The following is a 25,969-nucleotide window of genomic DNA, read 5'->3' on the forward strand; positions in this document are numbered from 1 at the left end:
ACATTATAAATTCTTTACTACAAGGTAATGATTAATATGTCTGGTTTTAATAAATAGAACTGTGCTGCCCTTAAAGGTGTAAAAATATGTATTTTGTTTGCTGACAGAGCTACAAAATATAAAAAATTCTCTGAAAGTAGAAAGCATCAATAATACTAACTGAGAAGCAAAGTAGTCAGAAAATGGTATCCACAGTGTTCAAAAAGCTTATGTAAATCAAAACCTAATATTCTAGTGCAGAGGCAGAAGGAATTCATATTTCTTGAGAGAAAGAGAAGAAAGTAAGTGTAACACCCACATATATATGTGTATATACTTTTTAATTATATAGTAGTTTAAAAGACACAGTATTAAAGACCAGCAATGTATTTTCCCTGCACTATGAGAGGTAATTACCTTGAGCCATAGCTTGAAAAATAAAGAACTGGAGTACTTTATTAATAAACTAAAAGCATTTGGAAGGATTAAAGTACAGTATCACTCCAAACACTTATCTTATTTTCAGGTATAAAAATATTTATAGTGTCAGTGGGTTTCACTGGTTTTGCCCTCATTCTTTTTTCCATTCCTGATTTCTTCCTCCTTCCTTATTCATACTTTGTTTTTATCCTGGAAAGTCTTTTTTGTTGTTGTGTCCAGAGTCTGACATGTGCAGTCGTCTATGTCTGCTGAAATTTGAATGGAGAGCTCGACAACTTAATATTTCCCTCCACAGCCTGTATTTCTGCTAAAGAATATTTGCTGAATAGTCACCTTCTATTAGTTGATAACAACGTTTGTAATTGCTGTTGTCATTGGCCTTGTGGAAAGTGTCTTCAGGCACATTCTCTTTGCAACTTATCCTCTGGAAGCCCTGTTCCTCCTGCATTCTACTGGGAGCTTTGGCTCTCTGTTTCTCTCAACCTCAACACTCACCCTAACTGAGGAATGAGCCCTAGACACCACACCCTCCTAAGCCACTAAAAAAAATAATAAAAAAAAATATTTAGATTAGATTTTTTTACTGTGAGTGTAGTTGCTCAGAGAATTCATGGAAGCCCCTTCCCTGGAGGTGTTCAAGGCCTGAAGCTGTCCAAGGATGAAGCTTTAAGCCACCTGATCTAGTGGAAGGTGCCCCTGCCCATGGCAGAAGGGTTGGAACTGGATGGTCTTTAGGCCCCTTCCAACCCAAATCATCCTTCAATTCTATGACTCTCAGGTTGCAAGTTTTTCTTTTGTTATGGAAAGCAAAGTACAAATGCAAGCAGAGAATGACACAGAGCAACATTTCCTTCTTCTTACTCACTTTAAATTCAGTATTGCTTCTTGTTGTATGAAGGATACAGCGATGTGCTGCTCTCTTTACTTGGGGTGGCTTAGATGGTTACCTGCCTGTGTGTGTCAGCACTGAGCCACCCTGCTGTACGATTACAGTAAACATGTCTATCATCCAGAGCAGCAGTGCTAGGGTGGGTGTGCAGTATGGCTGCTCATCAAGAGGTCCTGGTGGTGTCCAGGCAGTGGTGCAACAGCAGTGTCCACTGGGAGTGCAAAAAGATGTTCTTTGCTTGTCAGCTGGTGGAAGGCTGAAAGGTACAACTTTGACCTGGTGCCCTGTGAAAAATAAAAGCTGAAGGATGAACATGAGAGAGAGAGAGACAGACAGACTGAGTAGTCTCTGAATATTGTGTGCTACCGTGACATTGAATCCTTTCAGAGGGACAGGTGGCTTTATTCTCTGCAGTATGGTCTCTGTGGTATGACCAAACCAGTTAGGATGCAGTAGTAGTATGTTATGTGGCGATAGCGATTCCTTTCTCCGTGATTCTCAAAGCTTTTCAGAATAACTGATTTTCCAAGGACTGTTGGGATAACAAAAAGGTAGGTGTTGGTTTTGCACCGTTCTTGTGTTTGGGGAAATGGGAACCGAAAGCTTATCAGATATTTGGGCGTCCTGAACTGCAAAGAGGCACATCAATATCTGAATGTCTGATCCGTGATAGTTAACCTTAACTAGAAAGACTACCTCCTGCTGCATCTTCTGCAGCTTGAGATTGTATAGTGAGATGATCCAACCGCCCAATATAGCCAAAATAAATAGCCTCCTAGAATGACAGTAGGTAGGAAAAAAGAAGTAATGCTTAGAGAGCTGAACTGGCTTACTATGCAGTCTGGCAGGCACTGAGCTAGTGCAAAAGAAGAGTGGGACATTTTGGTAATATTTAGCCCTTTGATTACCTCCATCATATGGCTGAGATATAGCTTATGTGGCTGCACTCGTGTTAAAAATCATTTTGTTTTCTTGACTCCCTTCCTGTGACCCAGGACAGGTCATTCTTTCCTGCTTGCCAGGGCAAGTGTTTCATCTGTCTGCTGTTTCTTTTGTGTTTTCATGTCTGGCTGAGCAAGAAATGGTTAAGGACTATACAGCACTCACAGTGAGACTAGAACTGATGACAGTACTGCAAGAAAGTACTACGATATTACTGATCTTTAGATAATTGCATGTGAAGTGGATGACATATGAAAAAAATTTATTCTTCCATGTTTGTTTTAAATCTCAGAAAAGGCAAATGCATGTCTCTCTCTTCTCTTTTGGCAGAACCAGCTCCTTGCAAAAGGCTTACTGTTTATAGAGGAGAAGGTTAAGCTGTGTGAAGGCAAGTATAGTAAGAAACCTGTTTCGGAAGGGAGTTGTGCTTTGATATTTGGTCAGACAATATGATTTGCATGTTTGGAGAGCATACAGCCATTTATGGTAGTATCTTAGGGTGTCACATAGCCTCTTGGGAGCCAAGTTGCACTGAAGCCCTTGTGATGCTTAAGGGATGACAGGCTACTGAACTCTAGTTCAAAGCAGTTCTGGGCTGGACATGAATCCTGTTGCAAAACTGCTGAGAGCTGCCTTCTGCCTTTTATTTCTCAACATGATTTGCAGCTCGATGTAAGCACGATTTTGGTTTCTGTGCCATGCTTTGGAGAGATGAACTAATGGGCTTTATGTAAATTCAAAGAAGAAAAGGGAATGAAATCCTTCAGGAAAGAATTTGATCACACATGTAGTTCTGTTCAAACCAGTGGGTACACAGATGCTTGCTACTGCAGAGCCTGTGGACACAGACCAGCATGGTGCAGCAACTCTGTTAGATTTGTGGGGACTTAGTCACATTTATTAAGTTTGCTCAAGCCAAGTGAGCTGTCTAGAGCATGTCTTTATTCAAAACTAGGCTGGTGTTTGATTTGATGCAGTTTTGTAGCCTGTAGGGAAGATCCCTTGCTAATCAGTAACTTCCTCTGTCTGGGTCGTTAAATGCCAATAAACACTTATACTTTTGCATCATTATTGGTGCTGGATTCCTCTGCACGGTTCTTCACCAAGTGACTTCTCCACTTGACCTGTACAGTTGCCAGCCTCCTTCAGCACTGGCCCTGTAAGGAAGGAAAAAAGGCAGACTTATAAGTTTTCTCAAATAAGCCACTGCGAGGTCTTGAGAATGAGTGCTGTGTAGCTTACCATAGGTTTTGTTTTCTGTATTCATATTAAACAGTTCTAATAGCTGTTTTAACATTATGAAAACTGAGTTCCAGTCTGTAGTGAGCTGAGAGCTGCTGGGGAATAGTTTGCAGCTGCTCAAGTAGTGTGGGTAAGATGGAGTTTCCTAGGCATGCAGCAAACCCCTCTTCCTATGCCTCAATATTTTTTGTCCTAGTTTGAAGTGGCACTGGAGCCACTTTGTCAGTGTAGGCTGGTGTCTCTGCAGGAGATAACTCCTAGGCACCTTTCTTTCATAATGTGTAGGCAGGTCTTGCAGTCACAGCAACGAGAACTTCTTGTGAACACTTCTTGGTTAGCTCTGTCTTCCTGGAAAATTCCTACTGTCCTTGTACTTGGAGATGGAATAATGTTCTTGCTGCAGGGCATGGCAGTGTCTTACTGTGTCTGTTTTTCAAATCATAGCCTCTTATTTTAACTTCATTTTCCTTCATATGGTCTTTCAGAATCTATTTCAATGCCAGTAGCAGTTATGATTTCTTGCAGAAACAAACCATTCTCCCTTCCCCTTCAGAAGGAGAAGTGAACTATGACATTTCATTCTGGCTCCACATACCAAAGCAGCCCTGGAGAGTAGGTAGAGGAGGGCAAAACTTAAACATTGCATGATCACAGAGTTTGTCAGAGTTGTCAGGAACATCTGGAGATCATCTAACCCAACCCCCTGCTAAAGCAGCTTCACCTAGAGCTGGCTGCACAGGAATTGTCCATGAAGGTTTTTAATATCACCTGAGAAGGAGACTCCACAACGTCCCTGGGCAGCTTGTTCCAGTGCTCTGTCACCCTCATACAAAAGTTTTTCCTCATGTTGAGGTGGAACCTCCTGTGCTCCAGTTCGTGCCTGTTGCCCCTTGTCCTGTCACTGGGCACCATTCAAAAGAGTCTGACCCCATCCTATTGATACCTGTCACTTAAGTATTTATAAGCGTTGCTAAGGTCCCCTCTCAGTCTTCTCTTTTTCCACTGTAAACTGACTCAGATCTTTCAGCCTTTCCTCGTAAGACAGATGCTCCAGTCCTCTAATTATCTTTGTGGCTCTTTGTTGGACTCTCTGCAGTAGTTCCTTGTCTTTCTTAAGCTGGAGAGCCCAGAACTGGACACAGTACTCAAGGTGGAGCTTCAGTAGGGCAGAATAAAGGGGGAGGATAACCTCCCTTGACCTGCTGGCCACACTCTTCTTGATGCACCCCAGGATACCATTGGCCTTCTTGGTCATGAGAGCAGATTGTTGGCTCATGGTTATCTTGTTGTCTACCAGGACGCCCAGGTCCTTCTCTGCAGAGCTGCTTTCCAGCAGGTCATTCAATTAATATGTTTCCTGTTTTCTTCTTCACTTACAGTTGGTAACTGTTCTGATAACTGGTAGCTGTATATGGGGTGTCGGATAGGTGTTTGTCTTCCAGCAGTTCCAGTTTTGAAGCCAGCATCAGACCTTACCTAGTGAAGCCTCCTTCTGAACCCTCTTGTAGTCATCAGTGGGCTCTTGACTCAAAAGGAAACATCTGCAGTATCTGGTCCTGCTGACTCTCTGCTCCCTGGCTGTGTCCTAGTCAGCACAACCCACAGGCAAGCACAGTGAAAGCCTGTGTGGAAGCCTCCAGATGGGGAAAGCATTTCAGTACATGGTGAAGAGGGTCCTTTGAGTTGAAATTTTACATATGTTCCAGTTCATCATGTATGGCTTTTAGTCATCTTGAGGCCGAGTCTTCAAAACTGCCTTGAGCGGCCATCTTCAGTTACTGCTCCTTGACTCTATACTACTTGTGAGCTGCGACTGAGGCTTCTTGGAATGTATTCTGGAAAATCCTTTTGTCAGAAACTTGTGTTATTTAACCTCAGTCTGTATTTGCACCTGAAATTTCTGGGGAATGTATCTAAAACTTGAAAAAAACATTTCAAAACCTTGGCCATTGGGATGGGAAGAATCTCTGAAAAAGCTTAGAGGCTTTGGGCCCAGATGCTGAGGAACACACAGGCTCTAAGTCAAGCCTATTAGCATAATTTAAAATGTCTATTCAATGATTATGTTCAGGAAAGCTTTTTTTGTTAATTAACTTTTGGTCATAGCTGTATTCTTATTGTGGGAATAATGAATTGCATAACTTAGTCTACCTTCACTTTAAATACTCAGTTACATTTGGGGATGTCTGTTTGAGTTGGAGTCATATGAGGGGTGGCCACAAGTCGATTTCATTTTGGAACCTTTCCAAGTGTCACATTTGAGAGGAGCAGAGTGGCTTTGTGACTTGTCAGGGTTCTGACTGCTGTATCTGTGCTTGAGAGTGGGGGGATGTGAAAGGGGGCTCAGCTCTTGTAAATGATCCTCCTGACTCAGTTCCTACGGGACAGTTGATGTTGGCTTTGACCTGCTCATTTTCAGATTCAGCTGCTAATGTGTGCCGTGCTTCATGCTAGTCAAGCATGCTAACTATGAGCATGAGCTGTAAGATTCTTTACTGTGGAGTTATAAAGCCTTTGGTTGAAGAGGTTCTTTGTTCTTCTATTGGAATTTGTGTTATGTTTTGCACAGGGCTGCAGTTTTGCAATAAGCGACAGAGCAATTTATGGTCATAGCCTTGTGTCTCTGTCTGTAAAGGTGAAGCTTAGCTGAGTGATGTCCAGTTTTGGGTGGAAACTGAACCTGAAGGGTAGATTTTTCTCTAACTTGGGGTTAGAGTAGTAGGAAAATTCAACTTGAATTTAGTATCCCTGTTGCTAAAGATCTTGTTCCCAATCTCTGTTTTCATAGGTGGGGATCGTGTTGATGTCCTGTCTGAAATCTGGGATCATTATTTTACAGAGACTCTTCCTACCCTCCAGGCAATATTCTACCCAATCCAGGTAATCTTAATTATAATTCAGTCTTCAGTTAAGTGAGGTAATGTAGCTGTAATGTCTGCTAATGGCACGTGGAAGCTTCTGTTCCAGTAGCATTGTTTGGCCAGCAGCTAAACAGTCTCAAAACCTTTAAACTAATTCTAGGAGGAAGTAGAGTTTACCCAAGACAGCATTAACTGTCTAAGAAAGACTACTAAAATCTACTGGGGAAGCACGGTGTTTTGGGCTGATTTTTTTCTCCTTTGTCTGTCTGTCTGTGCTTAGAAAAGTTTGAACACTGCTTGTACAAATACCTTGTCTGAACTGAAGTTCTGGGTCATTTGTTTTTATAGTTCTTGCATTTTTAAATACCTAGGACTCTGTTGGTACAGATGACAACCCTGACAACTTGTCTTCAGAGGGACAAATGAAGACAGATCAGGAGCAAATGCATTTAACTTGCAATAACTACTTCTGGAGGGCTTATCTCCCAGTTGTGCCTTTGGAAAATCCTCTGTTGGATTTTTTGAAGCCTCAGTAAGGAGACAAGTAAATCTATGGGTAGAGGAACAATGAACAACTTTATGTACAACCTGTTTACACTAGGTAATTTAAAAAATGAGTGTCCCATCAGAAGTGTTGAGCTGTTTTGGTCAGTGTTTCCATACCAACCCTAATTACCTCCCCAGCCTATTTTGGTTTTTGTCTTCCATCAAAGAAAAAGAAAAATGTACCTTATAAGGAGACTGACTGTTGGAAATGCTAGCCTTCATCCTCTTGACTTTTGCCTCTTCCCAAGAGCTGCCTTCCAGAACCTTTCTGAATTATTTTTCCCTTTGAAAGGCAGCAGGTAAAGCTCAAAGTTTGCCCTTTTCCTCTCATCTATCTCCTAAAAGAGAAAGGACTTCTGTGAAGACAAGACACTAACCTTTCTACTGTGTTTATTTTTATTCTTTCCTTGCTGCAGATGCTTAAAGGTGAGTGTTTGGCAGGTAAAATCTGCACAACTATAATATCCTTCCTTACTCTCCTATCGTAAATAATTCTCAGCCAGGGAGTGACTTAATGTATTTAAGCAGGGGTTTCTCTGCACTGCAGCTGTCTGTGCACTCTGGAAATAACTAAGCTGTGTCATACTCACTGGTGCTAGTAATTCTGCCTCTTATCAGAGAAATCTTGTTTTCTGCTATTAAATGTCTCTAATGAGAAACTGAACAAAAGTTACTGCACTCTTAGGTGCCGCTTTGGAAGTGACTTGGTGGTAGTGGTGAAAGTGTGACCGTGAGCTGTTCAAAAGCATAACTTTCTTGCTGCGTTTGTCTTGTTGCTCTATTTGCATCACTCAAAAATATTTCATAGAAGCTGTGAAGTTAGAAAAGTATTGCCATTCTACAGATGAGGAACTGAAAGGTAACAGACAGTATAAATAAAGCTTTGTAGGCACCTAAGTCCTAAACAAATGTATGGATTTAAACCACCTAAATACATCCAGGAATTTGGCTCTGAGTAAGATGCCCTAGGCTATGACAGAGAGAGTTGCTGGTGCAGCAGGAAATAATAAATTGCTCTTAGGTCAGTGCTCCAATAACAAGATTGGGCCCTTCCTTCAAATAGTGAACAGTATGTACCTATTTATATGATGTGTCACCATACGTAAAGAGAGCTCACCTAGCAAATCTGTTTCACCAAGTTGCAGTTCTTCATGCGCTACTCTGGTAAATGAGAAAGTCAATTGGTTATTGGTTTCCCACTCTTTGCTGCAAATGTCAACACGATAATTTGTTAGTGCTCTTCTGTGATCCCAGGAACTGCCCATTCAGAATGAAAGTAAGCCAAACTTGTGAGTGTATTTTACCAAAGCTAGTAACTAGAAGTCATTTCCTGTCTTGGCTGAGTTTAAACCGGAGGCTCATAGCTGTTGCAGAAATATGACCTTTAAGCAGCTGTGTTGGTTAAATTGCTGTACAGAGGGAAACTATGTAAACAGGTCACTATTGTTGCAGCTGTTGATGTAACTACTTGATGGAAAAAGAATAGCAAATCTTATTTTGTTTGGCACAGCAAGATGTTTGCATTTTGAAATGAGGTATGGAGTTAAGGGGGCTAACCTGCATGATGTAAATAAAAAGACTGTAGCTGCCAAAATATAGTTCAGAGATAGGTACAGGTCTTTTCTACGTCTCCATGTTTTGAAACAAACAGTGATGGTTTAAAACAGCAACGTGCTTTTATTATGGCCAAGCTTCCCTCCAGACTATTGGCTTTAATTCATATTTGCATACTGTTAATTATGACATTAAAGCCATTATGAATTAATGATTAACTGCTGTTAATTCCTTCTAGCTAAGTATTTGCCATGTTGAGGGTTTTATGGAGACCATAAAATGGTTCCCAAACAGACCATGGGGCAGAGATCAATGTGTTGGGAAGAACAAGGGAAACTTCAGGCTGGAAAGTACTGGGCAGGGCTGGGAGGAAAATTTCTGTTTTCGAGCTGCAGTGGAATAGGAGAAAGTCATGCAGATGTTAAGCATAGCAGAGGGAAAAGATATAACCAGAATGTCAAATGGAGTAGAACTGTGTTTAAATATGATGAGAAATATTACAATATCTTATCTATTAAGCCTACTTATTTTTGTTGTTGATGTAAAAAAAGAACTGGGAGGACATGGAGTGCCTTGCAGTGAAAATCAAAGCTGTTGCTTTTTTAAATGATCTCTGGTACCAGCAGTCTCACTAACTTTGCTCTAGCCTAAATCCTAAAATCCGTAATGAACTTAATTGTGGATTTTTGTCATATCAGCAAGGTCTGAAGTGCAGACTTTAAGCAAAAAGAGGATTCAACACAGACAGGAGGTAGGCTTAGTTAAGGAATACTCTGTAGCAACCCCTTTTCCTATCAAACATTCTCTGTTTGCTCAGCTCTGAGTGCAAAAGCATGAGCTGCTTCCATCCTGGGCTTTGGATGTTTGTCACCAAATCAGATGGCAGTTGGGTTTCACAAATATGTAGTTTTTTGGTGAAATACAGACACACTCTTGGCTCCTCTCCAAACCTAGTGTTCACCTCAAATGAAATGTCACTCATTTCAGCATTTGTGTAGGACCGAGGCTGAGAGGAAAGTGAGGAAAGAGCACCATGAATCCTCAGCCTGGGCAGCTGTGGGGTGCTTTGCCCCAGCAGCAATGGGCAGGATAGAATGTATCTCTGTGTGTGCAGATATGTGCTGGTGCAATGCTTACACACCCCTTTACCAACTCTTGGATTTTGCCTTATGTGTTTTTTAGGGCCAGGAGATGACTATTCGTCAGATTGTTCTGCTTGGCTTCAGAGACTTGGTCTTGCTAAAAATAAAGTTGGAAGAAAGTCTTCCTCTGGTTCAGACAAAGCTCCCAGCTTCCATTGTCCAGATGCTGTTAATTCTGCAGGTGGGAAGCCTCTGCTCTTCTTCATCTGACTCCACTTGTGTATCTCAACCTCATTGAACTAATACGAACACTGGAAAGAAAAGTGGGCAGAACAAAGGGTGTGGTGAATTGGGAGTAATGTGTGCAGCAGTAAATGTAGAAATGAGAGCTGAATTTCAATGATGTGAGATCTCCTGGGAACAGATAAAGGTGTTGCCATGAAAGGGCTAAGTTCTGGGTTTTGGTGTTTGCTTTTTTTCTTGGTACCTCTTCTTCACAGCTAGTAATAGTCTCAAGACACTGTCACGTGAATTTTAATCTCTCAGCTTCTCTGAATGCCTCTTTGTGTACTAGTTCTCCTGGTTTCTCACCTTTGCGATGACAGGGCAAGTCGCCACCACAGTGGATTGTGGAATTTGAATGAGCTGTGGCTGCTGGCTGCCCAGCGCTTGGCCGGCTGGGATGCTGAGCAGGGCCCATGAGAACCGGAATACCTTTTGGCAGCAGACAAGAAGCTGTACATCTTCTGCAGGCCTCTCCCAAGAGACCCAGACCTTCAGTGAGGACAATCCTCATTATCCAGACTTCAGAAGAATATTTTCCAAGCGTGCCAAATAGAGCCCAGTATACCAGCTGTTTTATCTTTTTTATACCACTGAGCCTGACAGTCCTGTAGAATATATTACATGTGGCTGTTGTGGTTGCTCTGACTTTTATTTTCTTCTTCAGTGTACCTTGTAATGAGTGGTGGGGAACAAAACTTTCTGAACTTCAATCAAAATTGCAAAGGGCTAAGCTAGTATTCCTGTATGAGTTCTCACAGTTCTGATATTCCCAGAGACCCATACTGTAGTAGCAGGAGATACTAAAGTGATAGCTCAATTTCCCTGAAATGTTGTAATAAAAGAATTTTTAGGGCCAAGAGATTCTCAAAGCAATGTAATTGAGAAAGCTAAGCTTATTGAGACTTTGCAGGAAGTTAAGTCTGTGAACGGTTTCTGAAATTACTGTTAAATTGGTTAGTGTTATCTACCATCTTTACAGCTGTAACCTGAAGTACAGAGGATACTTTTTCTAGAGTTCAGCCTAGGAAATGGGAAGTGCTTTGCCCAAGATGTGTTAAGGTTTCTCTACAAAGAGGCATTTCCTGGTAGAACTGCCCTAGCATAATTATATCACAGTAGTTACGCTGTACAAATCCTCAGTGTGAGTGTACCTTGTACGTTTTATCCCTTGGTCATAAAAGACAGCTAGCTGCTTGATGTCCATAGGGTTATGGCTATGACTTGAACAAGGAGGTTGACTTGAATGACACCCAGACCTCCGTTTGGGCCTATCAGCTGTGCTTCTCCAAGTGGTATTCTGATACGATTTGCATATTCCTGTGTGTATTCTGTATTTGTAAAATACAAGCTTTACTCAAAAATCTTACTCAAAACTATGTAAGGGCAATGCTCACTTTTTATGTTTGAATTTCAGAGTGTCCATGAACCTACCGGCCCAAGTGAGGGCTACCTACAGCTGGAAGAACTGGTTAAGCAGGTGGTATCACCATACTTGGGTTTGTATGAGGATCGCAGCTTCTCTAGTAGCACCTGCTTGCTTGGTAAGACATGCACATTGTACAGAAACTCTTGTTAGGATGCACAAGTTGATTGATGTGAGGCAGTGCATATTTGTGCTAGAAAAGGAGACAGTGCATGATTCCATAAGACACAGAAAACAAAGGCTAAAACATTCTTGAGAAGGTCCTGATTTCTATGTTTCTGTGTGTAGAGTTTTGTGATGGTCTCTTTATTTTCTGTGATTGAGTCAACTATTACTGTGCCACCACTGCACGTGCACACATGCATGTGTGGAGTCTTCCCTCTCTCTGGAGGTGGGCTGGATTTTAGAACTCCCTGGTCCATGCCTGATGTACTGCTCTCACCCTGGTGAGAGTCTGCACATGGTCCTTTTTGCCTGCTCTATGTCCCTGCTTGCTAGACTGCTTCGGCTGTCTAAATTCCCATGCTTACTGCTGCATCAGCCAGCCTTCACAAATAGCAAAACTGTTGGATGCTCATTCTGAGGGATTACAGGTTTCTTTTCACATAAAATCTTCTTTCCATTTGAGGACTATGTTAAAAAAATATGTTTATAAATAACTCTGTGTTTAAACTGTAGTTCAATGGGTCTAGGTGAGAGAACTGAAACTTACTTTTGGTAAGGGGCTGCTTATAGTGGAAAACTTTTTCACATATAATGTAGGAGCTCTGCTTACATGTGTGGCAACCCAGAAGAGATTGGGTAGCTAAGGAAGGGGCATAGTGTACTAATCTAATAGTCAAGAACATTTAAATAGAATAAATGAAATCTCCAGTCTCCCTCTTTTTTTATAAGCTTTTGCTTTTGCTTTGTTGCAAATTGAGGCAAGCTGGAGACATGCAATGTGTCTTATACTACACCTTAACAGCACAAGGAAAAAGATTGTCTTGTGGTAGAAGGACTTACCGCGTCTCAGATGATCTGTGCCTCTAACAATGTTATAGCATCACTTCAGGCTAACTGTGGCTCAGCAGTTTTGTTCTTGTGATTGTTAGGCAATTATATATCTTTTACGCAAGTGAATATGGCTGTATGGTTCAGCATTGATTTACTGACCTGATCCTGAGTCTAAATCTAGACCACATTTTTGCCCTGAAAGTTGAGCTTTGAAAAATTTGTTTGGCCATTTATGGCCATCTGCATGCTGCTGGGATAGTTTGAAGGTAACTGCCTGACCTATACTGAAGTTTCTAGCCCTCCTGGATTTCTACCAGCTGAACAAGGTGTTAGTGTCATTGGAAAAAAAAAAAAAAAAAATCACATGAACTGATCTTGTGAAGTTTGTGCCTTAAAATCACCCTATTTTTATTTTAGCTGTTATTTGTGTGTATTTCCTAGATGGCCTTTTGCCCCTGCTCCACCCTGTGCTGAGGAGGAAAGAAAGGATTTCTGTTCGCATTATATGACATTGCTAGCAGAGCAATTGGTATTTTCAAAGTGGCTGTTTATTTTCCTTAGTTCCCATTTCTAGTAAGATTTCTTCCTCTTCCTCTCTCCATCTTTCTGTCATCACTTTGCTTTCTCAGAACCAGTTTCTTCTCTCACTGGACAGCCTGTACTTACAACGGAGCCCTGTAGGTTCCCTGCAGTAGCTTTTTGGAAATGCACCGTTGAGCTTTGAGTACACTTGCATTCTCAATGGATGCTGCAGATGCCAAACTGCCCTCTGGACTGGAGTCTTCAGACCAATGATTGCGGAGAAATGTGACTGATGGTGTCTGATCACAGCTGTGAATACAAATAAGGCTTCAGCCTATAAGGCTGCTGTATTGTAAACTTGATTTAAAGTGAGAGAGGAGTGCAGCAGAGATATGTGTGAAAGGGGACAGGACAGCTCACAGAGGTGATTTGTAGAGGGTAGTGTCCCTACCTGTTCTTCTTTTACTATCATCCATGCTTTGCCCATGTAAAGTAGCCATAACCTGCAATATAAGGATGGGCTATGCTGAAGGGATCCAGTCATTTAAGAAACAATGTTTAACTTTGGAACAGGGAAGAAAATTAAAGGTTTGCCTTATTCCTCCAGGGTATTAAACCTAGCATCACTGCTGATTCAAGTTGGCCTGAAAAAATCCTGAACTCCACCCAGAACATAAGTTCCTGGCCATAATGCACCAAAATAGAAAAAAAAATTCTAGTTAAACTATGCATGATGACTCCCTTAAGAGACTGTCTTTTGTGGCCAAGAAAGCAAAGGGAGAAAAATAAACCCTCCAGTGAATACTGGACCATTCCTGTGCTGCTGTGAAGCTGGGTAATTCCTGTGGCTACATCAGATAAATTTTAAGCACTTTGTCCTTTAACCTCTTTAGGCCTTCCTCCTCTATCCCAACTTCTGTGAAATTTTATGGCCAGAGATTGACACAGATGAAGGTCAAGGTTATCAAAGACACTCAGATACACAAACAGTTGGGTTTCCAAGTCCAGCAATGAAGTGCTAGCGTTGCTCTGGTTAATGGGTAAAACTGCTGTAAGAGGAGGAGGGGGCAGTTTTAGTAATTTTCAAAACTGGCCTTCTCTGTCACTTGGTTAACTCTGCTACTACAGTGTTTCACATTCGGAAATAGCTGAAGCATGCAGTGTCTGTTTGATCAACACCATTATAGTCTCAAAAGTTTGTCGTGACAAGAAGAACATGGGGAAATGCTACTTTTTCTGGGATGGAAAGTGTCAGCTTGACTGTAACAGAATAGAAGGGAGAAGAGTTAAGCTTAGTTTCTTCAAAATAAAGTGTGCACAGGGGATAAAGTGCTTGACTATGTAAAATACACCATTTGAATCCTGACTAAATGTGAGTGTATTTGTAGCATAAATTTGCTCGTGCTGGTAACCAGCTGCATGGTTTAGGCAAACAGCAGCACAAGACCAAGCACACACGGCAGGCATGTCCACCCAAATTCTATGATGGGTTTGTAACCTCTGCTCAGTTTTGGGATCAGCTTATTGCAGAGTGTCTAGGTTACAGTAGTTACTTCAGTATAGTCAGACTTGGGACCTTTGCTTTATTTTTGCATGCAGGAGGTGGTGCAATGCTCCTGTTTCCATGCTGATATAGGTCTGAGGGGAAGAGTGTGGTCTTCTGAATCACTGTTGGCGTTTCCTTCAATACTAGTAGGTTGACCATTTTACCATAGCAGCTCAAGGACGTGACAGAGAAGGATCTCGGCCTCTCTTTCCCTGTTTATGGGAAGGCAGGATTCCCAGACTGGGCAGGAATAATTTTATATTACTGCTTCCTATATTATGCTTGTTGTTAGTGGACTTTAATGTCTCCAGTCATCAAGCGTGGCTTTTCCAGCAGCACTAAAAGTTTACTCACAAAACTGGCACTTTTTTTCTGAAGGGAATATTATTTATCTCTTAAGTGAACATCAGGCCATGTTTGTGATTTTTCTTTTTCCTGTTTATCCTGGCTTTTTGGGAAGGGCTGCAAACTGTACCTGTTTCAATAAAGCATGTTTTATTTTTTAATATATTGTATAGAAACACAGAAGAACAAAGACCTTGCCTGCAGCTATGGAGTCTGGAAAATCAGCAGTGTGTTGCATGGCTCAGTTCTTTTTATCTCTGTAGACCTCTTTGTTAGCTAAGACGTCTCTGTAGCTCCATCCACTGCAGGATAGGTGTAATGTAAATATTGAAGCATGGAATGGGGGAGTGCATTCTAAAGAGTGTACTGAGCGCTCTTTCTTCTCTCAGCCCAAGTGAGCAGCTCTTAAAGGTGTCTGACTTCCTAATGAAGACAGGAGATCGGTACCTCAATGCATTTAAAGATGTCAGCCTGGGCCAGTCACATTGCAGATATAAAACTACCCCCACCACTACTATCTTCTCTCTTTTGGTATCAATACTTCACTTTGCTCACAGAAGTCAGAAAGAAAGAGGCTCTGATAAGTACTAGCAAAGGTGGAGAAGCAGCTACTGCTAATGACGTCAGTGTTATTTCAGTCTTCTCTATGCCATGGTAACTTTCCAAGACCCAGGCATGGGCAGCAGCAAAACAGTAATGTAGTGCTTAGGGTTTGATTATACTGCCTGCTGCCCTGCCTGCTGCTGCTGCCAGTGGACCTGCAAGGAGGTATGCACAGTGGAAGGATGCTTGTGAGTCTCCTTCCTTAAATTACTTTTTCCCCAATGTCCTTGAACACTACAGCTTGCTGTGGCTTGAGCTGCAGATAACACCTAAAGAGTAAATTTACTGTAACCAGCCTCAAAAATTATTTGCACATATTCTTAAACATGAAACAAAGCATTTTGAATGAGTGTGTTACTGGCAGCAGTGTGATGCAAGTGTTGTTATAGCTTGGCTGCTGCCAGTGCTGGAGTTTTGGCTGCTTACTCATTCCTTCCTATAACAATAGTTTGTTTTCTGCTTTTGTTCCTAATGCAAGTTTCCAAAACTTTAATACCCTTCAGTGAGAAGTGCTTTGCTTTGCATCTTCTTATTCTATCTTACGCTCTACAATCTTGATGGAAGTATGTTACATAGCAAGAAGAGCAACAAAGCTGGTGAGGGGGCTGGAGAACAAGTCTTATGAGGAGCAGCTGAGAGAGCTGGGATAGTTTAGCCTGGAGAAGAGGAGGCTGAGGGGAGACCTTATTGCTCTCTACAACTACCTGAAAGGAGGTTGTGGAGAGGAGAGAGCTGGCCTTTTCTCCCAAGTGACAGGGGACAGAACAAGAGGGAATGGCCTGAAGCTCTGCCGGGGCAGGTTCAGGCAGGACATCAGGAAAAAATTTTTCACAGAAGGGGTCATTGGGCACTGGAATGGGCTGCCCAGGGAGGTGGTTGGGTCACCTTCCCTGGAGGTGTTTAAGGGATGGGTGGACAAGGTGCTGAGGGGCATGGTTTAGGGAGTGTTAGGAATGGTTGGACTGGATGACCCAGTGGGTCCCTTCCAACCTAGTGATTCCATGATTCTATATGGTTTAAAGGCTTCTAACTTTATCAAATGAGACCCTGCACTTCAAGGAAGTTGGTGAGAATCAGAGAGACAGGTAGGAAATAGCTTTGTCAGCTGCTTTGGGGATAAATCGTGAGGTGTTTAATACCACATGGCAATGCTGCCTGACAGTGAAAGACTGTTTGAAAAGTAACACTGTCTTATTCAACGTGCTAGGAAAGTGAATTATAGCAAGCCTAGCTTTTCTTAAAATTTTCAGTGTCAGAATTGAAACGATGGTTCATGATACTGGGCTGGGGACTGCACCTTGGGTTTGAGTTTTAAACAAGGCGTTTTTACCTCTTAATGTTTTTGCCAAGCAGACCTTGCACCCATCAGTTCTGTGTTATGACCTTCCCTGTGTTCTGCAAATACTGCCTTCCTCTTCTGAGCCTCTCTCTCTGGGCTGTTGCTGTTCACTGTTAGGTGTTTTCAGTGTCCAGTCCCAAGATCAGACAAGTTTTGATGTGGATGAAATGTTCTTTATCTTGTATAATCTTTAAATAATGGGATAACTCCAGCAGAACTCCCTCTCTTTAGGCAGGTTGTGAGTGAGTGCTATGTAAGCATCAGGAATTTCTTGTTGATACCAGCTAACAGCATCTCCTGAGAGAAATTTTCGAGAAAAAGGGATGGCAATTAATGTACCAGCTGAATGTTTCATTAGGCACTTGTGCTGCTTCAGTGTTACTGATTTTAGTGAACCTGGACATGAGCACTCCTGTTCAGTCCTCGCCCTGCTGGGTAAGAGAGGAAACAATCAGGATGCTGAAAAAAAAAGTCCCTTTGCTATATTCCTTCCATTTTAGTTCACTTCTCTCACAGGCAGCAGTACTGTTGCCTTACAGCAGGATGGGAGTTATCTCCTTAGCAGAGGAGGAGCAGACTTCCTGGCAGTATGCACTAATGAGCACCTGGCTGTTCTTCAGTGGTAACGAGGTGGGATGCTCTGTAGCTGCATGCTGACTTCTCTGTGTTCATTGAGCCAGCCTAACAGTTTGGGTGATGCTTTGTGCCCTATTGATGTTCTTGTTCCCTTTTTCTCTTCCAGAGAGTCGGTATTCCAGATCCCATCCTAAGACTGGTGTACTGAATTATCCATCTCACATGATGACAAGCCGTCAGCCCAGTGAGATGGCCCTGACTCCACTGACAGAGCAGGAGGGTGAGACTTACCTTGAGAAATGTGGTAGCATCCGTCGCCACACTGTTGCTAATGCTCACTCAGATATTCAGCTCCTGGCAATGGCCTCCATGATGCACACAGGAATGGTGGTTGAGGAGTCAGACATTACCGACAAATGCCTCCTCCTGCAGCCCAGTTTTAGCCAGAGGCAGTGTTCCAGTGAGCCCAGTATTGCTGATGGTCCAGAGGGAGTCCTGGCAGCGGGCAGAGAGGACCCTGGAGAGCTGAACTGCACATTGGTCAGCTAGAAGAAGTCTTGCTGAGGAGAGGAGAACTGTGTGCACTAAGGTGCACGGTGTCTTGTTATCCCTGCTGGAAAAAAAGGAGAAAAAAAAATGACTTGTGTCGTTGAAGTGATCTTATCTCTCTTTGGGAATGCTCTCTAGATATGTTTTTCTTGCCTGTCTGGGATCATAGTTAATGGAGGTACCAGGCTGCTCCCAAGTGAGCACTGAGGTCTACAAAGTTTTTGCTGTTGAACAGTGTCTACCTTCTGTAAGCTTTCTTCCTCTACTAGTCTAAACCCTTTGGCCTCAGGTTTCCTTCTGTTTCTTTGGTATGGTACAAATTAGCCTCTTTCTGCTTTTCTCCATCTTTCCCAGCTCTGTGCTGCTTGTTAGCTCTATTCCTGCAGCAGAGAATTCTGTGCTAAGTGTTCTCTGCTTCTTGCACTAGGGTGGTGATGGCTGAGGACTGCAATTTTCTCTTTTAAAACTGAACTCAGGGGTGAAACCATTTGTGTTCTGCAGAAGGATCTGTTCAGATGGCTTGTGACAGAAAGAGATCTTTCACTTTGTGTCCGTGGGTGTGGATGAAAAGTCCAAATCCAAACAAATCAGATGTTTTTTTCCCCAGACCTGAAGAGAACTGAGCACACACAGAGTCTTGGTTGAGTACTTTGTATGTAATTTATTTGGTTCCAGTCCATATCTTTTGGGACTGTTGGTGTAAATTAGTTGCAAAAGTTGTAGGTGTGTAAATTGAGGCAAAACATAATCCTGAGTGTCCTGGCATTTGGCACCAATTTATTTTTGAAATTTTAGTGGTGAGAGGGCTGCAATGAAAGGCGAAATCTAGATGGATTCCTTTAGGAAGGGGATGCTGGGCAGAGTCTTCACTTGTGCTGGAGATGTGAAGGGTGCTTCTCAGCACTGGGCCACCATGATTCCAGACCAGGAGGTAATGAACAAGATTTCATCCTTAGGCTGCTCTGGTACTTTCAGCATTTGCAGATTTTGTAGACAACCAGTGGGGGTGTAGAAAGGAGTACTGTCTTGATAAGTATTCATGAAGTGCTCCTGACCTCCCGTGGCATCTGGCTTGGCACAGTGTTTCTTTTACAATAAAGCGAGGGCTCTTTGCAGTCTTTGTTTTTGTTTTTATTTTGAACATTAGGAATGAGTCCAGTCTGCAAGTGTCTGTTAGGCACTGTAGTCTACAGTGTCTGCTTTGTAATATCACTTTATACTCAAATGCTGCTTCTATGGGAACAGAATCAATCTGTTTGAGTGTTCCTCTGGGATAGTCTGCTGATGTCTTGCTAAGCAGATTTGCAAGTGTAATTACAGGCTAAGAGGTAAACTGAAACGCTGCCTTAAATGTCAAATCACATTAAAAATACTGATATACTTCCACTACCATTCAAATCTAGTCACTGTGATAGTGACTGTAAATGAATCTGTCTTGCCAAGGAAACAGAGGGTTAAGTTGAGGTTTCAGAATGTTTCTTTGTGTGCTGTGACTTTAACTGCAGAATTTGCACTGATTCTCTTGGGCATTAAGCAACTTCTGCTCCACTGGCTGCGCCAAAAGTACAGCTCTGACCTGTCAGGATTTGGCCTTAGTAGCATATACAGCAAAAAGAAAGCAGATTGCTATTTAGTAATGAAGCATCAAAAATACCAGCCACGAGCACAAGTCATACTGCCTTTGTAAACTAGAGTATTGTTTTTGTCTCCTGTGTTTTGCAGATATTGAAAGAGGTACTTGAAAGGGTCTGCTTTTTCTTGCAGTCATTTAAGACGCCCTAGCTATTGGCCTTTGTGGAAACACTGTGTTTTGATCACAGGCTGTGTATGTTGAAGAACAGAGATTTAGTTATACTTGGTGCCCCCTCTTTGGAGCAGGCACAGTCCAGTGGGCGCCAGGAAGATGTGGCTTTAAGCAGTCTTCCCTTCAGATAGATTCTAGGATAAATTGCCCTTCTCTTCATAAACTGGACTCCAGGCCAACTTATTTGTCTGCCCCAAGGTGGCCATAGGTTATGATGGGGCTTCAGAATCTCTGTGGTGACAGCTGAACCTAGTAGATAGACCATGCTGGTCTCACCTTTGCATGGTCCCTCTAGTACAGGGCAGATGGTGGCATCCTGCTCAAAAGGAATTTATTTGGCTCCTTGTGATGATTTAAAGCCTCCTCTTGGTCACAGTGAGGCATGTAGGGAAGTGATCAACTTGCGGCATTTCAGTTGACTCTTATGAATGCTTCACTTCTATTTCTCCTCTAACCATTTGCCTTCTATAAATACCCAAACTATTTGGATTAGTGAGCAGCACCCTCTTTTATGGTGAAAATTAAAATGATTTATTTATTTCCTGACATATTCTCAGATCATCTCTAGGACTAATAGGAATCCAGTCCTGATTTTAACTTGAATTTCTTTTGTTTTACATATATATGTACAATTTGAATTATTTTGATTTTGTCTGTTACATTGCAAAAATTTGCACCAAGCCACTCTGAATCATGCATTTTCCCTGTTGTTTTGCATTTTAGGGACAATTAAAGCTGGTGGCTTTACTTTGTAAGCTGAAGTAAACAAAACTTTTTCTGTAAACTACAGTGAGGGTCTGGTCATAAGCGCCACTTTTACAGCCTTGTGAGATGCACAGGGCTCTGCAACCCTTATCTTTTACAAGCCGACTGGGTGAACCTGGAAGTGGTTGGGGAGCTGTGCCCTGCAACTGCACGTCAGCAGTGCGAGGCTGGCATCAAAGGGCCATGGGCACAGACCCAGGGGGTAGTGCTAAGTGGCTGCTGTCCACTGAGGATGCTCTCACCCAACAGAGGCTTAGTCCCTTGGAAGCAAAGAGTAAAGACACTGTCCCCAGGGCAGAGCTGGGATGTGAAAAATGCTTACATTTTGGGTACAGGGTTCTGGGTCTAGGGTTATACTGTTTCACCAGTCACTATGTCAAACAGCCGTGGTGGGAGCACATGGCAGGTCTTTTTCACCCTTATGGTCATCCACTTGAGAATATCTTGGGGAAGGGCATTCCAAGAATGGGAAGAAGAGACTTCTCTCACCACCTCACAGAGTCTGGCTAGTACCTTCTAACTGGATATTTACCTAGACTGAGTCACTTCCCATCGCTCTGAGTCTATCTTGTCTTTTTTTACCTTATTCTATGACTTTAATATATATCAGTGGTTCCTGGAGCAGAAACAATGAGTCTCCTGTCTATCTGTCCCTAAGGGGCGCTAGACCCTTAATAGTGAGGCCACTATTAGAAGTATTAAACCTGCTGTCTTTCTCAGGCCAATGAATTAACATCTGTTTGCTTTGTGGTTGGATATAAGAGATGAGAGGATGGTAGAACCTGTTTGGAAGGAGAAGACTGACAGTGTATGTGAAAAGTCCTGCTTAGGTGGTATATATACTGTATTTTCAAGAAACACCCTGCTCTAATAATTTGGGGTTTTTTTCATTTGTTTGTTTTCGTTTGTTGAGGATTGGAGAGGAGCTTCAATGCGCATTTGTGACATTTCAGGGATTCAGAGTGACTGTTCTTTACAAGTTTCAGTGAGTGCTGGGGGGGGGAGAGAGGAAGGGATTTCTTGTAATTTCCCCCCATACTTAGTTTTTCCTCAGAAGGCAGTGATGGGTAGCTCTTAAATGATAAACATCACCGCATTTGGTAGTGCTCTTCTGTTCAGCCTTGTGCTGGATATCACCAGTTTAGCTTTTGGCTCTTAAATGTTAGGCATCTTTCTTCCCTCAAGGCCCAGTGGCAAGTTCTGGTTAAAAGCAGTGGCTCATCCTTAATAGCACTGCAGCAAAAAGTTGCTGCCACCATCTAGTCATTACCCATCAAAAAAAGTGTCTTCTGGTCTTTCAAAGTGCAGCTCTTTGAAATGAAGAGAAACGTCAGAGTAAATGAGGGCTGGCAGCATTTTCCAATGGCCCCCTCCTAGCTTATTAAGATGTGTAAGCTTCTGTGAACATGATGCCCACAATTTTCAGCCCAACAAACAGAAATCCCCATCTTAAAAAGCTTATTTCTATGACTTTCCCCAGTGCTTAATCTAATCCACTGTCTGTCTGCATCACTGTTGCCATCCTCCTCTGCTTGGGGTTTACAACGTGGAGTGGGAACCAGGTAAGATTTACACCCCTCTCATCTTTTTTTTCCCTAATTATCATGATTGGCTCGTTCACCTGCAGAGACCGTTATGCCTTCAGAGGGCAGCAGCGGGCCTCTATCCACACCTCCTTTGACTTAGTAATGATTATGAAGAGTCATCTCTGTATAAAATAATAAGTGAGGGTGTATTCAGCAGTAGTTGCTCCTATCTGTAGAGGCACAGAAAACAAACATTTTGGGTTAGCAACATTCATGCTCATAGTATATCCTTTCAACCTATATGCTATCCTCCACCTTCCTGAGACTCCTAATCGTTGACCTTTTTCTAACTGAAGCTGATAAAGCCTCAATATTTGGGATCTGTTCCATACGGCAAAGTGTCTGCAAATGTAATCAGTGGAAATCAATGAACAGAAGATCATGACTGCCCTACAGGGCTCACTTGCCAGCAGCCAAAGTTTTTCCAACCATAGGAGTGTGTGAAGTCCAAACTGGGAGACAGAAACCAGTTCAGGATTTTTTAAGGGTGTCTTTAAATCATGACAAATCATGGGTATCGAATGCTACTAGAAGGCTTTGCAGTCACCCCTTCATAAAACAGGCAGTTGTGTCAAAATGCTCGCTGAGATTGAGCTTCTGAAGTGTCAAAGCAGACTTGCATCTAACAGGCAGGGTAGCCTTCAGTGAAGGGGGTAGCTACCTGTGGAAATGGGACAAATGTGACTAATGTGGTTTTGCTACTGATGCTGGAATCTTCTTTTGCTTCACACAAATAATGTATCTGGCTCACAGGTGTGAATGTGCATCCAGGTCGCCCTTCTGGTTGAACAAAAGCAACAGAAAGAAAGCCTGAGTTTGTGGCTTTTCTTTTCCAGAACAAACTGATACCACGTGAAAGAGGCGGGGAGAAAAAGTGTAATTTTGTTTGTGGAAAGCCTTGTCAGAGTAAAGAAATTCTGCAAAGACAAAAATAAAAAAATAACATTCCCTGCTAGATGCCAGCTTGCAGAAGAGGCATGAAAAGCAGAGTGTGATGAAGCCTGGCATGTAGCATTGCAGCCACAGTAAACTTGGAGCAGCACAGTGAGCTGAGGGAGGCTGAGATGGAAGGTCTCAGCTGAAAATAGAGAGCTCTTATGATGCAGGCAAAGAGCAAAAGGCTGAGACCAAAGTAAAAAAACTCTACATCTCAACCCTTACATGGAGTTTGAGTCCTAAATTAAAAGGAAAATCATACTTGTGAGCTATTAAGAAAACTTTCAACAAATTACAAGGATCAAACCCTGTCAATTTTGGTAATGACTTGCAAGAAAATGATCTCTTAAGAAACGGAAGTTTTAGGTGTCCTTACATTAGACTTGTGTAAATACTCCTGCAAAGAGGTATGTTCAGTGTCAATTACAGTGGTCAAGAAGCACTGACAGCAGGACAATTGACTGGTAATGTGCTTTGGAAGACATCAGACATAAATTTGTTTGAAAATAATGCCCCTCCCCCATGCCATCCTTCCTGTGCTACAGCTAAAAATAAATTAATTAAAAAGCACTGATGATTCCATCAGAAGCAGCTGATTGGTCTGATGCACTTTCTGTATAAATAACTAGATTAATGTATGCTAGTTTGTGCTTAGTCTTGTGGGTTATGTCCCACCTAATCCAGGAGAAAATTGTTCATGAGCTGGGTGTCCTTGCTTTACTGCATATAACTGATGTTGACGAGGAGCACAGTGGTGGCATCAGTAAGTTCTGCAGCTAAGCATGTGTTGAAGAGGAAAAGGGAGTTTTTGGAGCCAGGGAAACCCGTGGATGGGCTGAGAGACCAGACAGGAGCTGGCAGATCCCACGAACACAGTTGACACAGTGGGGGCGTTCCTGAAAGGAACCGTGGGAGATTTAAATGGCCCTTAAGGGAACACTGTGACCAGAAGTGTGGCAAACAAGGTGTGGTGCATCAGTTTGTGTGTCAGTTCTTTGCACATCAGTTTGCATGTCAGTTTGCGTGAGCAGGGCTCTGTCCCAGGCACCTGAGAACAGCAGGAGCTGTGGTATCCACCCAGAAAAAGGCTGTGCCCTCAGTGTCCCATAGCCCATCCAGTTGCAAGGACAGATGCAGCCACCCTAACAGATTCTTTAGAGAACATGCTGCTGTCCAGGTCCCAGATTGCAGGGTTTGCGCAATTTTTGGGTCAGTATCAGATAACAACAGCAAGGTAACCTGTGGGAGATGCACCCAAGAGAAGGAACTGCTCAGCCTGGTGATAGAGCTTTGGGAGGAGGTGTGGGACCAGGTGGTGATTGTTAACCAAAACCAATGAAGATCTTATTGCCTTAATGGGCAAGAAGCCACGAGATTAATGGGCAGAAGCAAGGACACAGAGGAGGAGGAAACCACTGGCTGAAAATTGTTGCTAAGAGCTGTAGGTATTTGTGCTAAAAACAGACTATGCAAAGTTGGGAAACAAGAAAGCACAGCTGAGCTATGTGGGCAACTGGAAAAGCACTGCCTCAATGAGGCAAGGGTATAAAAGGGATTGCTTGTTGCTTAATAAAGGTCTTTGATCCTGATTCGGAGTCCGTGCCTCTATATGCCACAAATGGTGCACTGAATCAGAGACTTGAAGCAGTTTAATTGGCTGACGGGTGGCGTAGCCTCACTGGACTTCAGACTGCTGAAAGGAAGCAGAAGCTGCGCAGCAACAGTCTCCTTCTCCGGAGCAAGGGAAAGTGAGCAGCAGGGAATGGTGGGAAGTGGTATGTCCCATGAGCAAAGAACAGGACCAAACTTGATGACCAAGAGCCTGGCGAAAAATAACGCCAAGATCAAACCATACAATTTAAAGTGTCTTTTGATTTGGGCATCTAAAGGATGCTCTACAATTATATTTGTCACAGTCTATGACCCTGAAATGTGGGATGACGTGAGTGTTAAATTGTGGGATGCTGTCGCTACACTGTCACTACAATGACACTCATGGCTGGTCTTTTAGGACCTTGGCAAACACTGTTTGAGACTCTGAACACCCACACTGGTAGTAAAACAGCAACCGCCAACCATTCCTTTGATCCAGGTCCAATAGAATGGGAGAAGGAGCCTAATTTCTTTTCACCCTGTCCCTCAGACATATGGGTGCAAGTCAGGAGGGAGGCACAGCAGTTAGGGGGGGACCTTGAACTGTTAAAAGCTTTTCCTGTGGTTTATTCATGGGATGCTGGTCCTCGCTGGGAGTCAATTAGTTACGAAGAGACAAAGGAGATTCAAAAAGAAGAGAAGGTATTAACTGCTCCTCCGCCAAGCCGCCTGCTCCCGCCCCGGACCGCCTGGTCAAGAGAGGGGCTGCCGACGCAGCTTCTGCTGCAGTCACTGGCCCCACCCAGAGCTCAGGTAAAACAGCCCCAGAAAATTTACAACGCCCACAGGATTATCCTTTGCTACAGAAGGGCTGCAACAACTAAAGACTATCATGCTGAAGGCATTTAGAATTGTTCCTGACACTGGGACTCATGTACAGCCTTTCGTTAATATTTGATAAGAAGCTACGGAACCATATGCGAGTTTTTTAGACAAACTACAAGAAGCCTTAAATAAGCAGGTAGACAATATCCTCACTAAAGAAATTTTGCTTAAACAATTAGCCTTAGAGAATGCAAATACAGACTGTCGGGAAGTCTTACTGCCTTTAAAAAACAGAAACCCATCACACTGCAATTCAGCTCATCCCTTCGGTAGTTAGGGACCCCTTGGGAAACGGACCTAGTGCGCTGTTAATTGAGCAATCATCAGCAGTCACAGATGTTTGTTTTACCATGATTGATTGCTGCAGAACAAAGGGAAACGTGAGGAGGCACGTGAGGGGGGCTCCCACGACAACAGAAATCACACCCCTTCCCCGCCAGTGCACCCAGCAATGCCACAGAACTTTATGGCCGGAATGGACCTGGCCACCTCCGAACCAGTAACTTTAGACTCAATTCCTGTAAAAACAGTGGCCACTGGTGTTTTCAGGCCACTAGGGGGTGCGAGGAGCACTTTACTCTTGGGGCATTCATTGGCTACTTTTCAAGGAGTTCCCATATTCCTTGGAGTGATACATGTAGACTACCAGAGGTAAAATTATGGTACGTACTCCTTCACCT

At 42.8% G+C, this 25,969-nt stretch overlaps 1 protein-coding gene across 24 annotated transcripts in view; it reads left to right on the forward strand.

The window, feature by feature from the left end:
* Positions 1-24,359, forward strand: part of PRR5L (proline rich 5 like) — a 72,168-nt gene extending 47,809 nt beyond the window's left edge. For all 24 annotated transcript variants that reach the window (XM_054066925.1, XM_054066917.1, XM_054066929.1 and 21 more), the window contains 5 exons: positions 2,582-2,639; positions 6,282-6,373; positions 9,637-9,777; positions 11,236-11,362; positions 17,338-24,359. In XM_054066925.1, coding sequence (XP_053922900.1) covers positions 2,582-2,639; positions 6,282-6,373; positions 9,637-9,777; positions 11,236-11,362; positions 17,338-17,720 — 801 coding nt within the window. In that variant the 3' untranslated portion in view covers positions 17,721-24,359. The remainder of the gene's footprint in view (positions 1-2,581; positions 2,640-6,281; positions 6,374-9,636; positions 9,778-11,235; positions 11,363-17,337) is intronic.
* Positions 24,360-25,969: the final 1,610 nt, after the last annotated feature.

This window comes from Cuculus canorus, chromosome 5, assembly GCF_017976375.1.
Source record: "Cuculus canorus isolate bCucCan1 chromosome 5, bCucCan1.pri, whole genome shotgun sequence".
In the NCBI taxonomy this organism is placed as follows: Eukaryota; Metazoa; Chordata; class Aves; order Cuculiformes; family Cuculidae; genus Cuculus; species Cuculus canorus.